The sequence below is a fragment of the Carassius auratus genome, chromosome 46, assembly GCF_003368295.1.
Source record: "Carassius auratus strain Wakin chromosome 46, ASM336829v1, whole genome shotgun sequence".
In the NCBI taxonomy this organism is placed as follows: domain Eukaryota; kingdom Metazoa; phylum Chordata; class Actinopteri; order Cypriniformes; family Cyprinidae; genus Carassius; species Carassius auratus.
The window spans coordinates 5,723,370-5,746,341 of NC_039288.1; the positions used below are offsets into that span (position 1 = coordinate 5,723,370).

General features: G+C 37.3%; 2 protein-coding genes across 5 annotated transcripts in view; both read left to right on the forward strand.

Annotated features, from left to right (window-relative positions):
* LOC113063972 (connector enhancer of kinase suppressor of ras 2) overlaps window positions 1-12,161 on the forward strand; it is a 31,294-nt gene extending 19,133 nt beyond the window's left edge. For all 3 annotated transcript variants that reach the window (XM_026234441.1, XM_026234442.1, XM_026234444.1), the window contains 18 exons: window positions 285-326; window positions 957-1,076; window positions 1,437-1,496; window positions 1,650-1,718; window positions 2,303-2,449; window positions 3,062-3,195; window positions 4,160-4,350; window positions 4,577-4,666; window positions 5,280-5,470; window positions 5,568-5,619; window positions 6,184-6,359; window positions 6,488-6,561; window positions 6,660-6,731; window positions 6,957-7,024; window positions 7,345-7,448; window positions 8,353-8,866; window positions 10,496-10,695; window positions 11,710-12,161. In XM_026234441.1, coding sequence (XP_026090226.1) covers window positions 285-326; window positions 957-1,076; window positions 1,437-1,496; window positions 1,650-1,718; window positions 2,303-2,449; window positions 3,062-3,195; window positions 4,160-4,350; window positions 4,577-4,666; window positions 5,280-5,470; window positions 5,568-5,619; window positions 6,184-6,359; window positions 6,488-6,561; window positions 6,660-6,731; window positions 6,957-7,024; window positions 7,345-7,448; window positions 8,353-8,866; window positions 10,496-10,695; window positions 11,710-11,760 — 2,355 coding nt within the window. In that variant the 3' untranslated portion in view covers window positions 11,761-12,161. The remainder of the gene's footprint in view (window positions 1-284; window positions 327-956; window positions 1,077-1,436; window positions 1,497-1,649; window positions 1,719-2,302; window positions 2,450-3,061; window positions 3,196-4,159; window positions 4,351-4,576; window positions 4,667-5,279; window positions 5,471-5,567; window positions 5,620-6,183; window positions 6,360-6,487; window positions 6,562-6,659; window positions 6,732-6,956; window positions 7,025-7,344; window positions 7,449-8,352; window positions 8,867-10,495; window positions 10,696-11,709) is intronic.
* Window positions 12,162-16,374: 4,213 nt separating this feature from the next.
* LOC113063973 (spermine synthase-like) lies at window positions 16,375-22,464 on the forward strand. Of its 2 annotated transcripts, none has more exons than XM_026234446.1 (11): window positions 16,375-16,593; window positions 17,844-17,964; window positions 18,524-18,611; window positions 19,298-19,362; window positions 19,489-19,664; window positions 19,770-19,924; window positions 20,020-20,109; window positions 20,421-20,535; window positions 20,622-20,701; window positions 20,782-20,897; window positions 21,556-22,464. In XM_026234446.1, exons 1-11 carry the CDS (start codon window positions 16,548-16,550, stop codon window positions 21,584-21,586), a joined length of 1,083 nt encoding a protein of 360 aa, XP_026090231.1. In that variant the 5' UTR covers window positions 16,375-16,547; the 3' UTR covers window positions 21,587-22,464. The 2 variants fall into 2 exon arrangements, with proteins under 2 accessions (XP_026090231.1, XP_026090230.1); XM_026234445.1 differs by having other exon boundaries at window positions 16,555-16,694.
* The last annotated feature ends 508 nt before the right edge of the window (window positions 22,465-22,972 follow it).

A 22,972-nucleotide genomic window follows, 5' to 3' on the forward strand; every position in this document is an offset into this window, starting at 1 on the left:
TATGCTTAAAACAAAATCTTTTTGCATTGGAGTAAGAAATATAAAAAAATCATAGTAAATATAATTTTCATGTGAAATGCCATATATAAAATGTACTGTTAAAATATTTGAAAATATACAATTATTATAGTTAATATTTTAAGGCAATATAAGACTATGTATTTAAATCAAATGATACTTAATACTTAAAACGTATTATGAATTTAACTTCATATCTGCAATGTAATTAAAATGGTTTTAAAATGTAATTGTTACGTAAAACAACATTTTCTCTTGTGTTTTAGGATGGCACGGTGTATGAGACAGAAAATAAGATACTGCATGTGGTAAGAGTGACATTTATATTTTCACACAACCTCTTTATTCATTTACATAAATCTCCTTCTCTAGCTCCTCTGTTCAAATATAGAAATCTGTGTCAAAGTGAGAAAAAGAGAGCAAGCAAGCGTTTGTGTGTGTGTGTGTGTGTGTGAGAGAGAGAGAGAGAGATGTGTGAGAGAGAAATATTCATATTTGATTCATGATGCTAGCCCATGCTGCAGTGTCAGTCAGGGTACAGCTGGCTCTCTGCTATAAATACCAGGAAAGGCCACATTTCGTCTCAGAGAGAGAGAGAGAGAGAGAGAGAGTTTAAGTTTGCAACAGCCGGAACACATCTTCTCTGATTAGTCACCAGCAGCAGATTGAGGCAGAATTGTGATTGGACGGATGAATTCAAAGAAGACAGCAAGATCATAGAGTATTATGCTTATGAGACCTCATCATAATATTGTGCATCCTGGCGACACTCAGTCCCAATGCAGATGGTGTTTATGAAGCATCACAGTGAACATGCAACAAAATCATCAGCATACTGAAGCCCATTAATAGCTTCAGCTAGGAGATGCTTACTGTGCCTTTCTTGGTCAAGATATCTAAAATTCTTTATTCTCACTTTTCTTTCTCTCTGTCCTCAGTGTAAGACACTGTCAGGCGTGTGTGACCACATCATTTCCCTCTCTTCGGACCCCATGGTGTCCCAGGCCGCCCATCTGGAAGTGGTGCAGCTGGACAACATAAGGTCCACAGAGGGACTGGTGGGTATCAGGATACCTAGGTCTCTCCTCTTTATGCATAAACCTCATGAGATTCAAAGCCATTTTAAAGGAGTTCCTATATATTTGTCTAAAAAACGACTTAAAGATTGTGAAAAGTATATTATATATTATTATACAGAGAGACAGACCGACAGATAGATAGATAGATAGATAGATAGATAGATAAAAATAAACATTCACACACCCTCCCTCTCTCCCCCTTTATCTCTTCTTAATAAGACTGTGTGTCAGAGAGGATTTGTGCTTGCATTTCATGTCAACACGATTTTTCAGTGTTTTCCCAGAGTGTGTCCGATATTTTCAGGCAATGGCTCTAAAGTGTCTTTCTCCTTGCCCTAGGGCATGTACATCAAATCAACATATGACGGCCTACATGTCATCACGGGCACTACAGAGGGAGTGAGTGGTCATTTTCAATCTTTCAGTAGTATCTCAATATGACATGCATGGACAGTTCAGCTGAAGAAAGGACATTGGTAGTGCAAGTAATTATAAAAGCAGTTGTGTTTTGTCATGTGGAATCCAATGGCTTTCTTTCTCTCCCTCTCTCAGTCGCTAGCTGACCGCTGTAAGAAAATCCATGCTGGTGATGAGGTCATTCAGGTCAATCATCAGACAGTGGTGAGTGTATTAATTTTCACACAATAATTTTACCCAATGAGTGATAACATGGCCAGATCATTCCTGGTCAATGAGGGATCTCTTTGAAATTGATATGAAAAATAGTAATAATATAACTTAGAATAAGCAGCACAACTGTTTTCAACATTAATAATAATATGTTACATAAACACAAAATCAGCATATTAGAGTGATTTCTGAAGGATCATTCGCTACAGACTGCAGTGATAGTTGCACAAAGTCAGCTTTACTAGCATGATATTTTAAAATATGTTCAAACAGACAATTTATTTGACATTATATTAATATTTCACAATATTACTATTTTTACTGTATTGTTGACTAAATAAATGCAGCCATGTTAAGCATAAGAGATTTCTTATAAAAAAATCTCTCTGATCCCAAACTTTTGAATGGTAAAGTGTATAGTTTTCCATCTCTTTATTGATTTAACCAGTATATTAAACGTGCAGTATAAGGTGGGGACATGAAGAATGACCCCGTTAACAAGACGACATTATGTTTTGAATTCTTTTCTGACTGTGTTGTGTTAAGAGGTGAACACGTGTGTTTGACTTGCGCAGGTGGGCTGGCAGCTGAAGAACCTGGTAAACTCTTTACGCAGCAATCCTGCGGGTGTGACCCTCACGCTAAAGAAACGACCTCAAAGCACTCTCACGTCAGCCCCAGCCTTACTCAAGAACATGAGATGGAAGCCCCTCGCCCTGCAGGTACTGATGGGATGTGTGCGGTACGTGGATTAAGTGGTGTGTGGGAAGTGATGATATGCCATGGCATAGTCCCCCGGTCTGTGCCTGTTCTTTTTTTAGCAGCATTAAGAGCACTCTTCCCCTCCCTCAGGGCTTTGACCAACTGTATTACATAGCAAATTTTCGCTTCACTCTTCCCCCACACACCAACCTCCCTTTTTTTCTTTCAACATTTTACCTCTAATCTGGTGCTTATCCCTCTTTCCTCAATCTCCTCTGCTGCTCCACTGAAGCCCCGCACATCAGGATGTTTTACTTGGGCCCTTAGAGGAAAATGTGGAATGTCATTTTAGACGCTTGACTGTGCAGTCTATAAATTGCACATATTTATTTCATCTTTTCCGTTTTGATTGCACAGCTGACATCGAACAAGACACACTGTGTGTCATGACAACTTCAAAGTTGAAGACACTGAGAAGAAATTTTATTTACACAAAATCAAAGCCATGTTTGAGTTTTGAATACATAAACTAATACTAAACTTTTGAAAATGGCCTGCATCAAAACGCAAAAGCATATTTGAACAACTTTCCTAAAGGATATTAGAAATGCTAAGTGTACCACTGTTTTTAGCCCATCATTCCTCCCAGCCCCAGCAGTGGTGTGGCCACACCATCTAGCACCCTCAGCACCCCATCCAGACGGGACAGCTGCGCTCTACAGGACCTCTTCATCCCCCCTCCCCCAGATGACCCATACACACCCAGGTACAGTATTACAACACAAACCAGTAAACAGATGCACACTGTATACATATGTTAAATATATGTATATGTGTGTGTATGAAAACACTTCAACATGCACTTTGTCAACATGTCAGTAAGACTTTATTTTGTTTTTTAATAAGTATCTGATGCTCACAGAGTTTGCATTTATTTAATCAAGAAAGTAAAATAGTAATATTGAGAAATATTATAAGAATATTATATCTTTGTTTTTGTGTGTGTCAATGAACACACACAAAAACAAAGATAAAGATAAGCTGTCTTTAATAAATCCATGTATAGGTAAATTCAAGCAAGAGAAGGCAGGAGACTTTGAAGATACCCGACACAGTCAAACTGAACAGGCAGGAACTTAAGTAAACAGACCAAACTAGAATTAACATACTAGACACACCTGAACACAATGAAGAACTCAAATCAGAAATTATGACAACTAGACAGAAAAAAGGTGCAAAACAAAGTCTAAAAAATGTGATATGGTGATATGTCTATTTGAATATATTTCAAAATGTAATTGATTCCTTTGATGGCAAAGCTGGATTTTCAGCAGCCATTACAGTCTTCAGTGTCATTGATCATTTTAATATGCTGATTTGTGCTCAAGAAATATTTCTTATTATTGTCAATGTAAAAAGTTCAAATTAAAAGTTTTTAATTAAAGTAGAATTTTGTGAAATATTTTAAATGATTTTACTGTCACTTTTGATCAATTTATTTCATCCTTGCTAAATTAAATTATAAACTTCTTTAAGAAAATCTTACTGACCCCAGACTTGACCATATCATGAGACCATTTGGAGATGGAACTTTTTGGTTTAACCAGTAAGCAACCAGAAACACCTTAGCAAATGCACTGTGGTGGTAATTTTTGCACCGGAAATCATTTATCTTTTTGGAACAGTCAAAATCTAGTTTGCATTTAAGATCATTTCACTTACCATTGCAGAGCCAACATAGGAAATCTTACCAGCAACTGCCAGCAGGCTGCTAAAGGTTCTGATTCGCCCAACTCCTTCCTGGATCAGGAGTGCCGGAGGCAATTCCCCCTGTTAGATGAGGATGCGGTCCTGTACTGTTACGAGTATGATCAGAATCAGGGCCCTCCACCCTTACACAGGGACAGCACTACTACATATGGTACATGCTTTTTTACATGATGATGTTTGGTCTTTGCAGGCTGTTTTTATCTGCAACACAGTATATGCTGTATATACAGATATACATTGCATTCAAATGGCCATAAATCATTGCAGTAAACATAAAAATTGAGTTATACTTAATCTTCTACTCTTGGCCCAATATGTGTATTGTGCTGTAATGTATTATTTGATTTTGTTTTGATTTCTCTGTGCATGTGTACTAGGACGGCTGAGGCCTATTTCCATGCCTGTAGAATATAACTGGGTTGGAGACTATGAAGATCCCGCCAAGCTGACAAAAGAGATCAGAAGAGGTGTTTGTGTGTGTGTGTGTGTGTGTGTGTGTTTGTATGTGGGTGGGTGGATGAGCATTGAGTAGGATGTTGCTTTAATATATTTTCCTTAGGTTATGCTGAAGCAGTGATTTCATCACTTTAGCCCTGACCTTCCCATTTGCACATTTTAAAATATTTGGCCATTGTTAGGCCAGATTGTCCCCGTCCCCCCTACATTTACCTCATTTGTGCTAGGAACTCTCTGCCAGTATCTCACGGGCTCTTTGAGATTTTGGGATTTTTGGGTTTTGCATTGCCATGGTAACTCCAACATAGAGGTCTTGCCAAGATGCTGGCTTCTCATTGGTTGAGGCCAGGCTCTGTTGCTGAAGGAGTGGGAGCAGAGAGAATGTTTTCTTTAGTCACGCTGACAGAATTTATATCAAATGTGTACATGTGCAACACAGCATCTTTTAGCAGTATTCTTTGAGACCTCTGAATAATTTGTTTTCAACTCTAACCATTACATTATTTAAAAGACAGAATCAAAACTGCTTTATTAAATTTTAAAAACAGCCAGTTTATTGAAAATGTGATTTGTCCTGTTTTATGAACCGCATGTAGTTTCATAATCCCACATGTTTATTAACAGAAAACTCCCTGCTGCGATATGTAAGTGAGGACAAGGCAGGGACAGAGGAGTACCACACTGGACGTCGCAGTAGTCGGCGTAGTAGAAGGAAAAGTGAGAAAGGTGCTAGCCCCGCCCACTACGCCCTAGTCCCCACCCTGCAGCAGGACTCGCTGGCCACACCCACATCTGAAACCTCATCTGTCTATCTTGTGAGTGTGCTGAAGACAACTTAATGTAGATTTAATTTAAGATTAAGGGATGCAGCATGAAATTATTTAAATCTTGTATTTATTTAATATCTTTCAGACATTTGATAGATCGTCCATACTTTCCCGGTCTAAGAAAGTGAAGTTAAGAGGTAAGATGGCAGATGTTGAATTCTGCTAGCTCTGAAACCTCATCTCTGGATCTTCCTCTGGCATGTAGTTATTACATTAAAATGCTTGACACATTGCATATATATATATATATATAACATTAAAGATTATGTTATCATATTTTTAATGAAATAAAGTGTTATTTAAAGAAATTTAATTTTGAATCCATTTAAAGTAAAATGTCATTTTAAGAATGTTTTTCAGAATCTTTCATAAATATATGTATGTATATATATATATATATATATATATATATATATATATATATATATATATATATATATATTATTATTATTATTATTATTATTATTTTTATTTTTTTCTCAAAATTCCGATTAAGAAATGATTTTTGCAGTGCAGTTTTTTTCCCTACAGAAATCCAATCACAGATTCTCCCTCTGAATAATTGTTATGTCAAGACATTTCTCTGCCATTGTATGGCAGTACATCAAAAAGTCCCTGTTTTGATACTATTCCTGCCAGTCCTTTCATTTATATTGCCCACGCTGACGTCTCTGATCTCTCTCTCTCTTTGTCCTTCTCAGCTGGATCCCTGCCCTCCATTAGTAAGCGGCGAATCTCCTGCAGAGACTTGGGTCAAGGTGATTGTGAGGGTTGGCTCTGGAAGAAGAAGGATGCAAAGAGTTACTTCTCTCAGAAATGGAAGAAATACTGGGTTGTGCTGAAAGATGCCTGCCTATACTGGTACACCAATGAAGAGGTGAGGGCACGAGGTCATTCATCTTCATGATGAAAGCACAAAATGGCCCATTAGACTGCCTGCATAAACTCACTGCTTACCTAGAACACATCAGTATATCTAATTTTTTCATCTCTGTTCTTTCTCAGGATGAGAAGGCAGAGGGCTTTGTCAGCCTACCTGAGTTCAACATTGATCAGGCCAACGAATGTCGCAAAAAGTTGTGAGTAGTGGAATAAACTAGAAGTGAAACAGTTCTCATAAAAAAACTTTAATGCAGCTTTGCATACAATGCTGACTTTTTCTCTTGCCTGTTTTCAGTGCTTTTAAGGCTTGCCATCCTAAAATCAAGAGCTTCTACTTTGCTGCGGACAACATGGATGATATGAATAGGTAAGATGAAAAGAAACTTCCCAGGATGCCTACAGAAGCAAAAAAGACTCATAATGTAATCTGAAACATTGTCAATTCCTCATGAATGCATCTCATTTAATTTTCCATGAGCTGATCAAAGCTACTAATTTTAGCGACATCCCGAAAGACTATTTCAGCTTTGCATTTCAGCAGCTTGAAGAGCTCCCCAGGTAACTTTTGGTTTGTTTTTTTGTTTGCTCGCAGGTGGCTCAGTCGACTGAACATGGCGGCAACAGCTCACTCGGAGCAGAAGAGGATTCGACAGGATCATGGTGAGAAGATGCCTTCATGCTTCGCTAAGCCTGTCGGATCAATTATTCTCCCACTCTGACTTTGTGTGGTCTGGTCTGCAAGTCCTAGAAATATATGCATATGAAGTACAACATGTTGGATGCATGTATGGGGCGTTTCAGTAAAAATAAAGGAAGTAATTTTTTATCCTTTGACGAATAAATGCTAAAATGAAGACAAGAAATGTACCCAAACATCTTTCAAATGAATTTACTTCTACTGCCTGCTTTCCACATCATTCAAATGTCATTATTATTGGACTCCTTATGTGTTTAATGGATATTTGCTGTCATTTCCTCAGATTACTGGAGCGAGAGTGACCACGAGGACGCTGATCAGATGTCCTCAACACCCAAACAGGATAGCCCTCCACCTCCATATGACACTTACCCTCACTCCACCTCAGTAAGTCTTGTCTGTCTTTCTTTTTTTGTTGTTGTTGTTTCTTGGGTTCCTGTGTTTGCACTGTGTTTAAGGTGTGAGTTCTTGCTGACATGTAATTGTATTACTAGCCAATAAGTGTTACTCGCCCCATATTGGACTCTCTGATTTTGTTTTTGAATGATCTAATGCTCACAGATTGTATTGGGACAGATAGTAATTTGCATGAAAGACACTGGGGAATGGCACACCCACTACAGTAAGCAACATATCTCTGAACTCTTAGGATCTGTTTTAGCTTTTAGTCTGCTTATTGCGAGATTGAGACCATTGTACCAGTCAGAGAGACAATTCAAATGATACCAGACTTGCATCTTGCATTTTCTGCATCTTCTCCCAGTGAGATTGGGAATTGGATGCACTCTCGCTGAATAAAAGTTTTAATTTCTTCATAAATAAAACTAAGACTGAAGGAAACGAATGAGGGGAAACAATAAAGGGGAAAAGAGGGAGGGAAAGCAGGGTGAAGAATGAGGTGTGAAGGGGTGGATAGAATGGAGATGAAGGACACATGAATTATTTAGACCCAGGGGATGATTGTGGCCACTGTAAATTCATAGTCAAAAGGCACTTTTTTTAAAGTGGACTTCTGGCTCCAGCTCTCTGTAATCTTAATGAAGGGAGTTGTGTGTGCATAATGTGCTGCTGTCTTAGATCATTCCTTCCAGGCAGAGCATAACTAAGGGTGACAGCGGTGAGTTTGTAAAAGAAAACAGCAGAGAAAATGGAAAACAGGGATATAAATGCCCCTCTTGTTATAGTTGTCCTTCGTTCTGGATTTATGGTTCTTGATGCACCAAACTCTAAATGTCGTTAAATATACAGGCTACCAACTACTGTGCATGTTGTCCAACCCTCTGTGTTACAGGCAAGTCCGTTCCAGGAGTCCCAACATATCCGCCCACCCTCCACAGAGACCATCCAGTCCCGCTCTCCCCTCTCCGAGACACATGGGGGCAGCGTGAGCAGTGCCAGCTCCCCTGGCCGAAAGTCTGCTAGCCAGCGGCGTTCATGGCAGGACCTCATCGAGACACCCCTCACCAGCTCTGGCCTCCATTTCCTCCAGACTCTGCCATTGGATGACTCCGTGTTTGTCGACCCCAGTCGATCCATGCCCGTCGAGCTCCGCCGCCAGTCGACACTCCCTGCCCAGCACGGGCTGCCGCCAGAACACTACATCCAACCCACTACACCCACCCAGCCCAGCCAAAAGCCCATCACAGCTGTAGGAAGAGTAGAAGGTGGTGGAGTAGGAAGCAAGCACCGCAGTTTCACCTTGCCCCGTGACAGTGGTCTTCATGCCATCCTGGCTGCCACCAACACAGCTGAACACACAGATGAACAGTGCTACCACCTGGGACGGGCCCATGCCAGACACACAGGTCAGGAAACTGGGAACTAACTTTGACCAGATATACAGAGACAAGATAGTGGTTGGGTTAGCATATGTAGGAATATAGGTTATGAGTAGTTTTATTAAGGGGTGCCTGTTTATCATGACATTGCTAATTTCCCTCCAGTTTCAAACATGTTTTTGATAGTGGTAAACTGATATGCATTTTGAATACATTTTATGAATACTATAATAATAATAATAATAATAACAACAACCAAGTTATTGTTTACGTTTTTTATCTCTTAATAGAACCAATATGCATTTTTAACATTTAATTATTATAATAATCATAATCAAAATATGTTAATAACTACTGTGATTTATAATTATTCATAATTTATCCACAAAATTTAATTATTTTTAATTAGTATGCAGAATTGGTTTTAGCTCTGCTTAATAATTTAAAATAAATATTTTATGATGATTAATAATAATAATAACAACTTATTATTTATAATAATTTTTTGAATCATTTATCATTAATAATTAATCTGATACTGATTATTTTAACACATTATTTTAATTCTGTATTGATATGAATATTATTTGAATAATAATATGAATATTTTATTCAGTTTATTATTGTTATTATTTGAAAATGCATCTTGTTTATTATTTAATAGTAATAATAATTTTGTGAATAACTTATAACTATTAATAATTAATCTGATATCAATTATCTTAACAGGCCATTTTAATACAGTATTAATAATAATATTAATCTAATAATAAGTATTTTATTCAGCATTAATGTTATTATTATTATTATAAGTACTATTATATCTTTTTGAAATGTATTAATTTATTGATTGTAATTTACTAGAAGGCATTACAGTCACAATGAGAATCATGCACTTTAAAAAAAAACTTGTAGTTTAAAAAAATGGCTTGATAGCAACCTGGCAATATCTCTATTCTCATTATATTGCTTTTTATTAGGTATTATGTTAGATTTTTTTTTTTTTTTGTGCAAAATGTCATTCAGAGGATGCTGCATTTTGCTCCAGTTATTGGTATTTGTAGCCTGTAATGCTGAACATATTGCTGCTTGATTCAGAAGCACTATAGCTGCAAATCTCAGCTGAATACCCATCTCCCTTAAGACCTCCAATAGCCTCATATTAGGTGCAGTCTTTCTAATCCAACATGACAGCTCTCATCCCTGTCTATCCTTTTTCATCCCTCCGTTCTGTTCCACACATTCACTGTTCCTCAGAACACAACTGTGCCTCAAAGCACACGAGGAGGAGTCCCTTCAGTCCATGTTAATGTCGTCTCAGGATGGAACAGAGTTATTTGGCTTTAGGGCTGCTCTTTCTCTCTTTTTTTACCCTTGGATTCCTGATAGTCATTCTGAAGTGTAACTCCTTAATGCAAACGGCTAATAAGATAATTACAAGTTCTACTATAGCAAGGGATTTCAATCCTGAAAAGACAGAGCTTGATGAACAGACAGAGCTGAGAATTCCTGTAATATACTGTACAACTGAGTGTTGTAGAGTTACCATTACTAATATACTAAACCATATAATTGGGAATTCTTTTAATCGTCAAAATTTGAGTTGTTGAGAAAATGATGGTGTGATTGTAAGTAGCTCTTCACTGCCCTCTGTAGGTCCAGAGCGGGAGCGCAGGCACCAGGCTGACTCGTTGGTGGATTTGTACAGGGCTCTGGAGAGGACTAATCTATCACCTGTCAATGAGCACAGGTCCTCTTCTCGATTAGAGTACAAGCGATCATTCGTCCGCCGCTGCAATGATCCGTTACTTAATGAAAAGCTGCACCGCCTGCGAATCCTTCAGAACTCATTCAAGGTACAGTTTATAGCGGTTGATGACCACAAAACATAGTTCATAGCAGAAGTGTAAGATGTTTTTTTACATTTTTAAATCCCTAAATCCTAACCTAACATTTATAGACTTCCATTCAAAAGGTCTTTTTTAAAAGAAGTCACTTTTTGTTACCAAAGCCGTATTTTGATCAAACTAAGTAAAAACAATTGCTTTGTATTGCTATAAATGCTATTTATTCCTGTGATGGCAAAACTGAATTACTCAGCATCAATACTTCAGTCTTCAGTGTCACATGATCCTTCAGAAACTGTTCTAAAAAAAGGATTGGCTGCTTAAGAAGCATTTCTTATTATTATCAATTTTTTTAAACAATTGTGCTGATTAATATTTTTGCTGAAATCTTGTTTTTTGGTGAATAGAAAGTTCAAATCAACAGCATTTATTTGAAATAGAAATCCTTCATTATTATAAATGTCTTTATTGTAAATTTTGATCAGTTTAATGCATCCTTGCTAAACAAAATTTCATTCGTTTTTAATAAACTAATCACAGTCTGAAATTTATTTAACATTTCAAGTTAGTTCATTTTAATTAAAGTATTATGAGCAAAAATATACAGTACAGTATATAAATGCTGTTAAAATGTTGTTCATTCTTAACTCATGATATCTAATGAATTTATTAATGTTAACAAATTAAACCATTTCGTAAAGTGTTCCCAGTTTTTTTTTATATACTAATCAAAATCTGAACCTGAAAGCAAGACATCATGAGGCAGTTTAGCTATATGGGGAAAAACCATTTTGTCTTCCACAGAAAAAAAGTATTTAAACCGACAAACCAAAGACAGACATTTTTTTTTTACTTTATAATCAAAGATGCAAATATTTTTTGAAAGATGCCATGAGGCTTCTGCTTGGCAGCTTGAAAAAAAAAGTCTGTCTATGCTTTCAGCCTTAAAAAAATCATTATGATCATAGGCGTGTGTTGCATAATTTAATGCACATCATTAATCGTGGTGTCTTGTTTTGACAGGACATCCCACTTCAAGAGGCAGAGACTAAGATCATCCATCGGGATGTGTAGCCAGAGATGGAGAGACACAGCACCAGTCATTTCATATCTGCTATAAAAAAAGATTCGCTCTCTTTCCCTGGAGGGTTCATCTTAGTATCTTTTATCAAACATCTACATCTTTCCTAAGAAATATTTCTCACTCTTTGACTCTTGTTGTTTTTTGTTGCAGCATTCACAATTGTCCTCTCATTGCACTCACTCACTTTCTTTGCTTTGTTATTGCACATGATATTGGCATTATTTTGTATGTAAACTTCTTTTCTTTTGAATGATTTGTGTTTGTAATAATGACTTTGGCCTCCATCAGAGACCAAATAACTGCACTTCCAATGAACTCTATCCTGCAGCAGTCTGTCATGACTGAAAAACAAATTTAGGGAAAGAATAAAACTACTGATGTAGAAATCTGATTTGCATGGCCATTGTCTGGTTAATAGATTTTCTGTTTGTGATGTTTCTTAACTGAGAGTGTTAATTCCAGTTTGACAGGATGCAATGATTGCGTGTCTGTGTGTGGTTGTGTGTTGAAAGCCTTGGTTTGTTGTAAATAATGTATGTTGTAATATTCTGACCGTTTGCACCCTAGCAGCAAGGTTCTTGCAATAATGTTGAACTAAAACGATTAGTTTAACACTGTCTATTTTTGTAAGCATGATATTTATTGAGATGTTTGTACATCGTTTTGTATGCTCAAATATGTTTTATCTGAAGATAACTGCAGGCGTAAATTCCTTTTCATGTGTTCCTGAAAGATCTTTAACAAAATGAAACTTTCATGTGAAAGTGCCAGTGTTCTAGTATCTCCAAAAAAGTAATTTTATCAATAAATTGTTTGATGTTTTGACATTATCTTAAGTACCAATTAAGTACTTGTTTAGTACACTAGGTGTTTTTTTTTTTTTTTTTTTTTTTTTTTGAGGTTATATATTTGGAGGGTTTGGCCATCAGGACAGTCCAGTGGATTCAGTTACATTATTTCTAAATTATAGATGACAACAAAAGAAACATAATTTTCCAAAAAGTTTAGGATTTGTGTATTTTCTTAGAATCACTGCATAATCATCTGAAGCTAATATACTGATGATGACAGCTGGGTTGTATTTACAGTAACTATATTTATTCTCTGGTTAGATCACATGCACATGCCCCCAAAAAACGTGCTACTCATTCTAGTTCAGTTAGCAATTAAAATGCTTGGATTACAGCCAGAATTATAAGGGAAATGATGTAATGGCTGGAATCAGGGCGTTCCTGTAGAGAGTGGTTTTATGAGTGCTGTGGACCACAAACAAGAACTGAACAGGTTTGGTCTGTAGTAAGACTAAAGAATTGAGCGCAGACTCATGCTAAATCAAATTACCATGGTACTACCATGTATTTTGCACATGATATTCTATGAATTTTCTTGGAGAATCTTAAAAACATTAATATTGCAATCATTAGTCACATTGTTCTACATCAATATTATAGTATTATTACCATCTGAAACTGCCACAATATGAGAGGCAGCAAAAGTCATAAAATGTTAAATGCACTGATTTCTCTTCATCATGAAAATCTCAGAGAACATGTGAACATGTTATCTACATACTTGAAAGTGTATAGGTTGGTGAAACACTTGCGATTAATCTACTACTATCGGTTAGGAAGAATAATTCACAAAATATGCGATCATTTCATCTGATAACCCAACGCTGCACCCTGGGGAACCAGATTGCGCTACACGTGTCAGACTGGGTTTGAGCGCTTCAGGGCCACTCTACCCACGAGTCGATGTTATTGAACGAATCATTAGCATTCACGTCAATGTCCAGAACATGTTCATCCCCTACGAGCCGACCTCCTGCCTTTACATTTCAGATTTCAGTTAAAGGCTTGATAACTACAGTCAACGTACTTGCAGCTAAGCTGTATACAAAATGCTTTTAGTAATTCAACTAGTAATTATTAAAACGTAGGCATATGGCTACAGCATAAGCAAACAGCATCTGAATAAAGGAACTGATTATTTGCTCAGTGACTCAATCTTGTTCACAAGAAAGAGGGAAAGATATTCATCATACATAAGGCTTAACACAGTTAAAATGACATAAGGGCGTTACTATTATTTTTCAAGTGTCTGCTGTTGACAAAATGACACCATAAATAAATACAAATATTCCAGGCTACAACACATTAAAATAATAAATGCCTTAATGACATATGAAGTCAAGGCAAACAGATTTCTGGAATTAGCAACAATTTTTGAGCATAGCTCCCATAAGGAGTTTATTTTAATTGTTTTATTATTAGGTCTTCTTTCTGGCCCTAGAAGAGGACAATCATCAAGGCTGGACTGGCCCACACAATACCCTAAATGTTTTGCATGGGGTTAGGGAAGTTGGTATAAATACATTATTTATCAATAAATAACAGATTAAAACAAATGATATTTTTTAATAATTAAAATGCATTTAACAATATTAATATTCAATTATATAACAGGCTCTTAATTATTTAATTCATATTTTTCTGCAGTTAAAGGGGTCATATAATGCGATTTCAAGTTTTCCTTTCCCTTTGGAGTGTTACAAGCCGTTCAAAAATAGATAAGATCCCTAAAGTTGCAAAGAATAAAGTTTCAAATCCAAAGAGATATTCTTTATTTAAGACTTGGCCACGCCCTCCTTAAATGCTTTGTTTAAACACGCCCCCACATGTCTAAGTCACGATGTGAGAAGATTTGCATAATGCCGCCCAAATGTTCTTGCAAAGAAAGAAAGCGGAACTTTGATACTCGCTGTTGCCGCAGGTGCCATGTCGTGGAAACGCTGTTTCGTTGTGAAAGTGAAAATACTTTTTTGGGCCTTTGATGGCCTTTGATTCATATGTGTGCAGTGCATTTGGAGGACTGTTTCCTGATCCTGAAAGAGTAGACTACATTGAGGCAGTTCTGAATCTCAAAGGATTTGCCACAGATGATTCAAACGTCAGTTTTGAGCAGTGTAGAGTAGCGCTTGTTGTTTGTCATTTCTCAGATCACAAATGCAGACATGGTTTTATGTTTATATGGCACGATGCAAAGCAATGCATATAAAGACTGTATAAGTCATTATAATCAGTAATTATGTCCCCACTGGATGCAAGAAATGCCTCGTTTATAATGTTGTTGTTTTTGTTTTTTTTGTTTTTTTTTGTCATGTCGGGTAATCATGTGGGGTCCCCTCAATCAGCAGGCCCTGGGGATTCAGCCCCGCCTAGCCCTTATGTCAATCCGCCCCTGAATAGGTGTATAATGTTCACACAAAAAATATAATTCTGACTGAGAACAGGAGAAAAACAGAGATATTAAAATACATACTCTTCTGAGTTTTATAATGAAGTCTTATGTTTTATTGCAATTAAAAATGACTGATATCTCAAAAAGACACGAGCTGACGCGAGCTCCTGCAAACTCATGAATGCAACACAAGATTTACATAAATGTAATAACTTGCCATTTTGGTTTGTTTCTCACCAAACTACAGTATACCTTTAGTACATTTGGAATATACACCACGAGATGCATAGATTATTTTATGACAGATTTGCATCCACTTATAGAATGAAAAGTGAAAGTCACCGTTCCCTGAATTAAATGGGTAAGTGTTAGCAGGAAATTTTTTTGTGTGTGTTTTGACAAAAGAAGGTAGGCCAAATAAGCCTTTAGAGCAGTTCATTTCAAACAGGTCCTCTAAGCACCCCTAACACATCACATTTTGTATGTCTCCCTATATCTGACACATCCATTTCGGGTCTTGCAATCCTCCAATAAACTGATGAGTTTAATCAGGTGCAATAGATGAGGCAGACACAGAAAATGTGGATTGCTGGTGGTGCTCGCAGGACCGGTTTGAAAACCACTGTTCTGCAGTTCCTCAAGGCAGAATACCAGTCCTCTGCTGCTGCAGTTGTAGGGATTCTTAACCCGTTTTATGGCAACTACATTTAATATTTTTCTCATCAAACAACCAGACTAATGAATAGCTCGACACAACCCAGTTTGGCTTCCTGTTTCCCACCCCGAGCACTGCACATTTTCTGTCTACCTCATCTATCAGAGCTTATTCAACTCATCAGCTCATTAGTAGAGACTGCAAGGCCTAAAATGTGTTTGTCAGGTATAGGGAAACATAAGCAAAAATGTGAGGTGCTGTAGGGTGCTTGCAGGACCGGTTTGAATACTGCTGCTGCAGAAGACCTGATGATGACGGGCGGCACGGTTTGATCTTTGACTGACCAATCAGCAGAAAGGGGCGGTTATTTCCCGCCCACGTGTGTAAATCGATTATTCATTCATTTCTCTACCCCTGAACAACAACAAAAAAATAAAAAATAAAAATAAATAAGAATTCTTTTTTTTGAAATTCGAATTTTTGAATGGCGAATTCTTGTTTTTGAAACAAAAATAAATAGATAGATAGATAGATAGATAGATAGATAGATAGATAGATAGATAGATAGATAGATAGATAGATAGATAGATAAAAATAATAAAATGACCAAAATATACACTGACCGTAAACGAATCTTATGTGAAGCAATTAGTCAAAAGATTCGAATCGCTGATTTGAATCAACCTGCCCAGTGCTACCACCCACTTCCGAGCTCGACTAGAAAGAGACAGACGGACAGAGCGCAGCGCACTAGCGCAGCGGCAGTGAACACAACACACCTCCCTCCGGCGTGCCCGTCATCTACCCCTCTGTCACCACAGACTCTCCACCGATTCACCTCCGGCTGCCTCATCCAGGCATGGCAGACGGCTTTACCCCATCATGGCAGTGCTACATTACACCCTTGACTTCAAACTCCGTGCGCCAGGTAAATTTCAGTGAAGTGAATGAAGGGGGCGAGTGGAAGAGGAGAGGAAGAGGAGGGCTCGTGTTGCACTGCAGACATGCGGGCCTCCTCGCAACTGCTCCGTAAGCGTTTTATTGTCTTTATAATAGCAGGGAGGCTGCAGTCCCACTGCTGCATTGCCGAGATGGCCACGGGATGCATGTGTTATTGTATTCGTATGGCTTTTTTGTTGTGCATGTCCTCCTGACGTTTGCTCTGATAATTGACCTTCTGGGGGTAGCATAGCGGTGTTAGCAGAGGCTAATGTTGGCTCTGTATCATGTATTTGAATGAAGCTAATAAATGAACATACATATGCACTGACTACCAGACGAATTATATTAACACATATATTGCCTTTTGCATATTCTCTGTTTTTATGAATGAACCGCCCGTGACCTCGTTATAGGCACTATTCCCGTAACGTTACATATTTTGGATCTAGCGGGTTTTATTTTTTTTATTTTTTTTGACAGCCGTGCCTCTATTTCACTGTCTAATAATATCGCAAGAAGATAAGATGAGAATTCATGCGTGCATACCACATCGATCATACTTCGATATACACACAAGCATGCCATATCTGTTTTGTGATCAGTGTGACAGGTGCAGACTATCATGTACTATGTTTTGGATTAATATAAAATACATTTATAGCTGCATAAGCATATCTGTACGTTGCAGTTCACCCTACTTTTATAAGCTGTCGAAATAATAGGAATCAATATGAATCGGCTTGATTGGGTAGATGTGCTTAACTAGGTTAAAGGTTACTAGGTTTCATTCAAGCCCAATTTGAATCCTGGAATTAAATTAATTATCATATAAAATGAGAATTATGGTGGAAATTACGAAATATAATTTATTTGATTCCATTTCATTCGATTATTAAACGTATTTTATTCAAAAATGAAAATGATTTGTTCGCTGTCACTTTACTATACACTTTAAAAGTAGAAAAGTTGCATTAAAGTGAATGGTGACTTAAGCTGTCAGTTCTTAAAGGGATAGTTCACCAAAAAAAAGAACAGAAAATGTCATGTCGTTCAAAACCTGTAGGAATTTGTCTTCTATTGCATGTAAAAAAAAAAGAAAAAGAAATCTTAAATCTGCAAATGAGTTGAGCCGCATGCAGTAAAATTGGCCTTAGTGTCAGTTTTTTTCCTCTCAGTCAAAAGATCTTCTTTATTAGAAATTAAATTAATCTGTCTGTTGTCCCTCTCTCTGTTTAGCTGACGTCTCTGCGACTGTACGTGGCTTACAGTCTATTTTTCAAGAGCAGGAAATGACAGAGAATGTCCACGACTCGGAGGGACACGGGTATCTGGCAACGTTTCTCGGCAAGAACGGCAGGTGAGCAGCTTTGCCTCAAAGCTTCAGTAGAACATCAGTGTCTTACGCAACATGGCGCAGTATGCAAAATCCGTTCAACAGGTTTTGTATAGCTGAAAGGAGGAGGAACCAGAATTTAAATCCCCTCTCATTACATAGAGTTTTTAGCAATGACTCATCAGGTAGGAACAACAAGAGACAAGTTTCCTTTTGATCAGGACATTCCATGGAGTTTTTTCATGTTCTCCGTAACGGCTAAGTGTAATGTTGAAGCTAACTGACAGTAATGATGCCTGACCACACAAACGCCCCACTAAAAACACCAGGTGTGCTCCTGTGTTCAGACACTGTTTAGGATGACCGTTGATCGGCCAGTTAAGTGCAACAAAGGAAAGCATTTAGAAGAGTGCACGGTGATTTTTAGTGGCTTTGTGCATCGGATTTAAAGGCTTTGGAACTCACTTCCTGTTTTATTTGTGACTCGCTATAAACACAGCTGTTTGGGCTTTGTTTTACTTTTTGGCAAAGTGTTTGACTGCAGTTTTGAGGGTTTAATTGCGCTTCTATTCCTTGTAATCAGGTTTGCCATCTTACGAATGCACTCCCATGGTCTGGTGACCTTTGACCTGCAGTGTCTTGAAGGGGATGATGTAGTGCAAGTGGACAATGTGAGTTAACAGAACGTAGGTGCTATCAGGATTGATAGAGATGCATGATAACTTAATGTTCATCTTAAAAGTACTAATAAAACCCTGTTGCATTTATTCTTCAATCTCAAAATAAATATTCACCCCCCCCCCCCCCCCACGTTCACTTTTAGTATTTTAAACAATTGTCAAATTATTTTCACATATTTACCATCATTATATTGTAGCTTTTAAAACTGGGATATCTGATTTTAAGAAAGGAGTCATTTGCACGTGTTCCTTGTCACTTGATAACAACAGGACACAGTCGTTACATTTAATCACATTTAAATGTAGTTAGGTAAAGCTGAATATTTAGCAGTCATTACTCAAGTCTTCAGTGTCACATGAACCAGATGTCAATCTAATAGGCTCACTTTTTATTATTATCATCAGCTTTATGCTGCTTAATATTTTTGGAGAAAGTGTGATATAATATAAGAGTTAAGAAATAAGAGTTAAGATGAATAGAAATTCAAAAGACTTCAGAAGCTTTTATTTGGATAATGCATGCTTCCTGGAAAAAAAAACTGTTTTGTATTGTACAACTTTCTGACCTCTAAACAAATCAGCCAGGAGGCGAGAGTGATTCAACCATTTTAAAATGTGTTTACTTCCTGTTTCTCTTTATTTGGAAGGTCATAATTAAGACAATGTTTTCTTTGTAGCTGCTGAATGCACTGGAGAAGAAATTGAAGGCTCTCCTGGATGGAAAAATCCAAAGGATCAAGAGGTATTTTCATTCTGAATCGGTTGCCTTTAATGAAATTCCTTCACTGTTTACTCTCCCCCATGACATTTCAAGCATGTATTCTGTGGAACTTTATCTTGGTCTGTTTAACTGAATGTGTTCTGTCAGACTCCCTGTGCTGATTCGAGGCGGTGATGTTGACCGATACTGGCCCACCGCTGACGGCAGGTTGATGGAGTACGATATCGATGAAGTTGTCTACGAGAAGGATTCTGCCTACCAGAACATCAAAATCTTGCACTCGCGGCAGTTTGGCAATATGCTCATTCTTAATGGGGATGTCAGTAAGTAAAAAGGTTCTTGTTTGTTTACTAGTTTCAAATGCATTACAAATTTCAGGGATGTTGTGTCATGTGAACACATGGTAATTTAGTGTAATCAAATGACAGACCTGGCAGAAAGTGATCTGCCCTACACTCAGGCCATTATGGGCAGCGGCAAAGAGCACTATGGTGGGAAGGAGGTACTTATTCTGGGAGGAGGAGACGGTGGAATTCTCCATGAGGCGGTGAAGCTCAAACCAAAGATGATCACCATGGTTGAGATATCCTTTATGCTAAGACTTGACTGCAGTTAAATGGAAAACTACTTCATGTTTTGTAACTTTTAGATATGTACTTTCCTTAATTAAATATTTACATTGACGAGTTGGTGATTGATGGATGTAGGAAGCACATGAGAAAGACATGCGGGAATGTTCTAGATAACTTGAAGGGAGATTGTTATGAGGTAAGAACTGAATGATCTGTGCAGTGACATTTTATCCCGGTCCCAGTTCTAAACGCACCTGCCCAGCTTCAGTTTATAACTATAATGTCATACTATAATAACTATATTACACATTCTTATTCATTTATAAGTTGCTAAACATATTTTTATCCTTGAATTTACAATGAGGCCCATTTCCTGCTTTTGAAACAAGTGCAATGTAGACAGTTGAGGGAAATTGCCCAAACTCTGGACAACTTCCAGCTTTTTTTTGGCTAACAATGAATGAATAGCATTCTTTTTTTATCCAATTTTCCCCTTTTGTGTTTCAGATATTGGTACAAGACTGTGTCCCCGTACTTAAAAAGTTTGCAGAGCAAGGGAGGACATTTGATTACGTCATAAATGACTTGACGGCTGTCCCTATTTCTACAGCACCGGAGGAAGGTTAGTGCACTGTATATGCAGCTGTGTGTTTCTGACTGAGCCATACAAATATTAAATCTATTCACATGATCTAAATTTTTCAATAGATTCAACATGGGAGTTCCTGAGACTCATCCTTGACCTCTCCATTAGAGTTCTGCGGCCTGGTGGGAAGTACTTCACACAGGTGAGGGGGGCAGGTAGTTCTGCTCACTGTAAAGTTTTGCTGTTTTTCATTCCTTTTAATGCATTGTTTTCTGCCTGCAGGGTAACTGTGTGAACCTGACTGATGCGCTATGTGAATACGAAAAGCTTTTGTGCAGACTTTCGTGCAAAGTGGACTTTTCCAAAGAGGTGGTGTGTGTTCCCTCATATATGGAGCTGTATCCTTTTTAAATGACCAAGTTAGTCTTTCATGGTGAAATACATTTATCATGGGTGAGAAAAACAGTATGTCGGTGAATAAGGCATTTCTACAATGCAGGGCCCAACAGAAAGGATTATGTTTTCAGAAATAATTATACATTTTTAGGAATTTATATTTAGAATTATTTAAATGTTAAATGGTTAATAATATTGTTGAACAAAAAGTTAAAAAAAAAAAATTTAAATTATATGTATTTAAATAGATAGATAGATAGATAGATGGATAGATAGATATAGATATAACATTTAAAAGAAAAATAAACATTAATACATGTACCTTTTATAAACAAAATTATACATGAATATACATGTATACACACACACACACACACACACACACACACACACACACACACACACGCCAAGAACCAAGAGAAAACATTACCATCTACAGCCGCAAGAGGGCGCTATATGCTGCTCAGTGGTAGACTACAGGAGCACTGGGCAGCATAGAGCGCCCTCTCGCGGCTGTAGACGGTAATGTTTTCTCTTGGTTCATTTCTCTTGGTTCATGTCAAATTAATTTTGATAAATACTTTGCATATAAATACTCTCCCCATCTTCTTGTTGTCCTCACATCACATGTATTGACTGTTCCTTAACATGTTGACTCAGATGGGTGTTTTACACCATCTGGAAGAAGTAATGTCTCTTCCTCCTTCACTCTCTCCTCCAAGTCCTGCCGGAATGTGAAGATTTCTCCCTCACCCTCTGTTGCACTGAGGGGAGACGTGCACATATCTCTTCAAGCACTGTTTCTGTTTCTACTGTTCCTTCACGTCCAAAAATGAACAGCCTTCCCATTTTTGACATGGCTATTAGAATTTGTTTGTGTTTGAAGTTTCATAGAGATTGTTGTTTTGTTTGTTTGATGTTGTGTGTTTGGAGTCGTCCAGGGAGTGCGGTGTGTGAGTGACACTGCTGATGAGGCTGGACGGCAGCAAAGCATCCAGACACATTCTGACTCCTGCCTTTGGGGATTTACTCTTATGATACAGATTTTACAAAGTTCTTTTTGTTTTACTGTAGTTCCAGACTTTTTCCTTTCGTTGGCCTTTGTGTTGGAATTTTTTGCATCCTTTTGTACCTGTGGCTTGAGTGTGATTTGATTCCTGGTGTTACATAGAGAGTTTATTGGCAGTGTTGCATTCTGGGAGTTCACTGAATAGTCTATTGAAGCCTTTTAATATGTCTTAAAAGGGAAAAATGTCATTGCTGTGGCAATTTTCATTCTGGTTTTCTTTTTTTCTGAGCTGTGAATATTTTTTTTAATGATTAGCAAAAAACTAGGTCCAAAGTAGGTTTCCCTGCTTGAAGTTGCAAATATTATATTGCAATTATAATAAAAATTATAACGAGAAAGAAGTTTTTACTGAATGTAGGCCACTTGGATTCATACCCTTTTATCCATACGGTGCTTCATTGATATTATTTATTTTTTCAATATACCAGTGATCCTGCCCTGAAACGTAACTTCTGTTAATGAGAGTGATAATCAACTATTAAAGCGATTAAGGTGAAAAATGTCTAATCTCTTTTTTTGTGGCTTCTCTGATTCTGTCTCATGAGAATAGACTGCACAGTTATTATTACTGTGATAGCCATTTCTCATAGCTTTTCACAATCATAACTGATGTTATTTATACAGTTTTTATACAGTCTGTGGTCAAGACCCATACTAGTGTCATAATAATAATACCTGTAATGCAATACATCTTTACACTGCTGTGCATTAGAAGTTGGTTTTCAATTACAATTGAAAAGTTTGATAATAATAATTCTCAAGAAACAATGATTCCAAATCTCTTTTTAAATGTCAATTTATTACTAGATATGAACCAGTACAAAAATTCAATATTCAACAAATGTGGACATAAAATTAATAAATATAAGTTTAGCATTCACCAAGTCAAAATTCTAAGACATATATATATATATATACCGGTATACAGTACAGACCAAAAGTTTGGACACACCTTCTCATTCAAAGAGTTTTCTTTATTTCCATGACTATGAAAATTGTAGATTCACA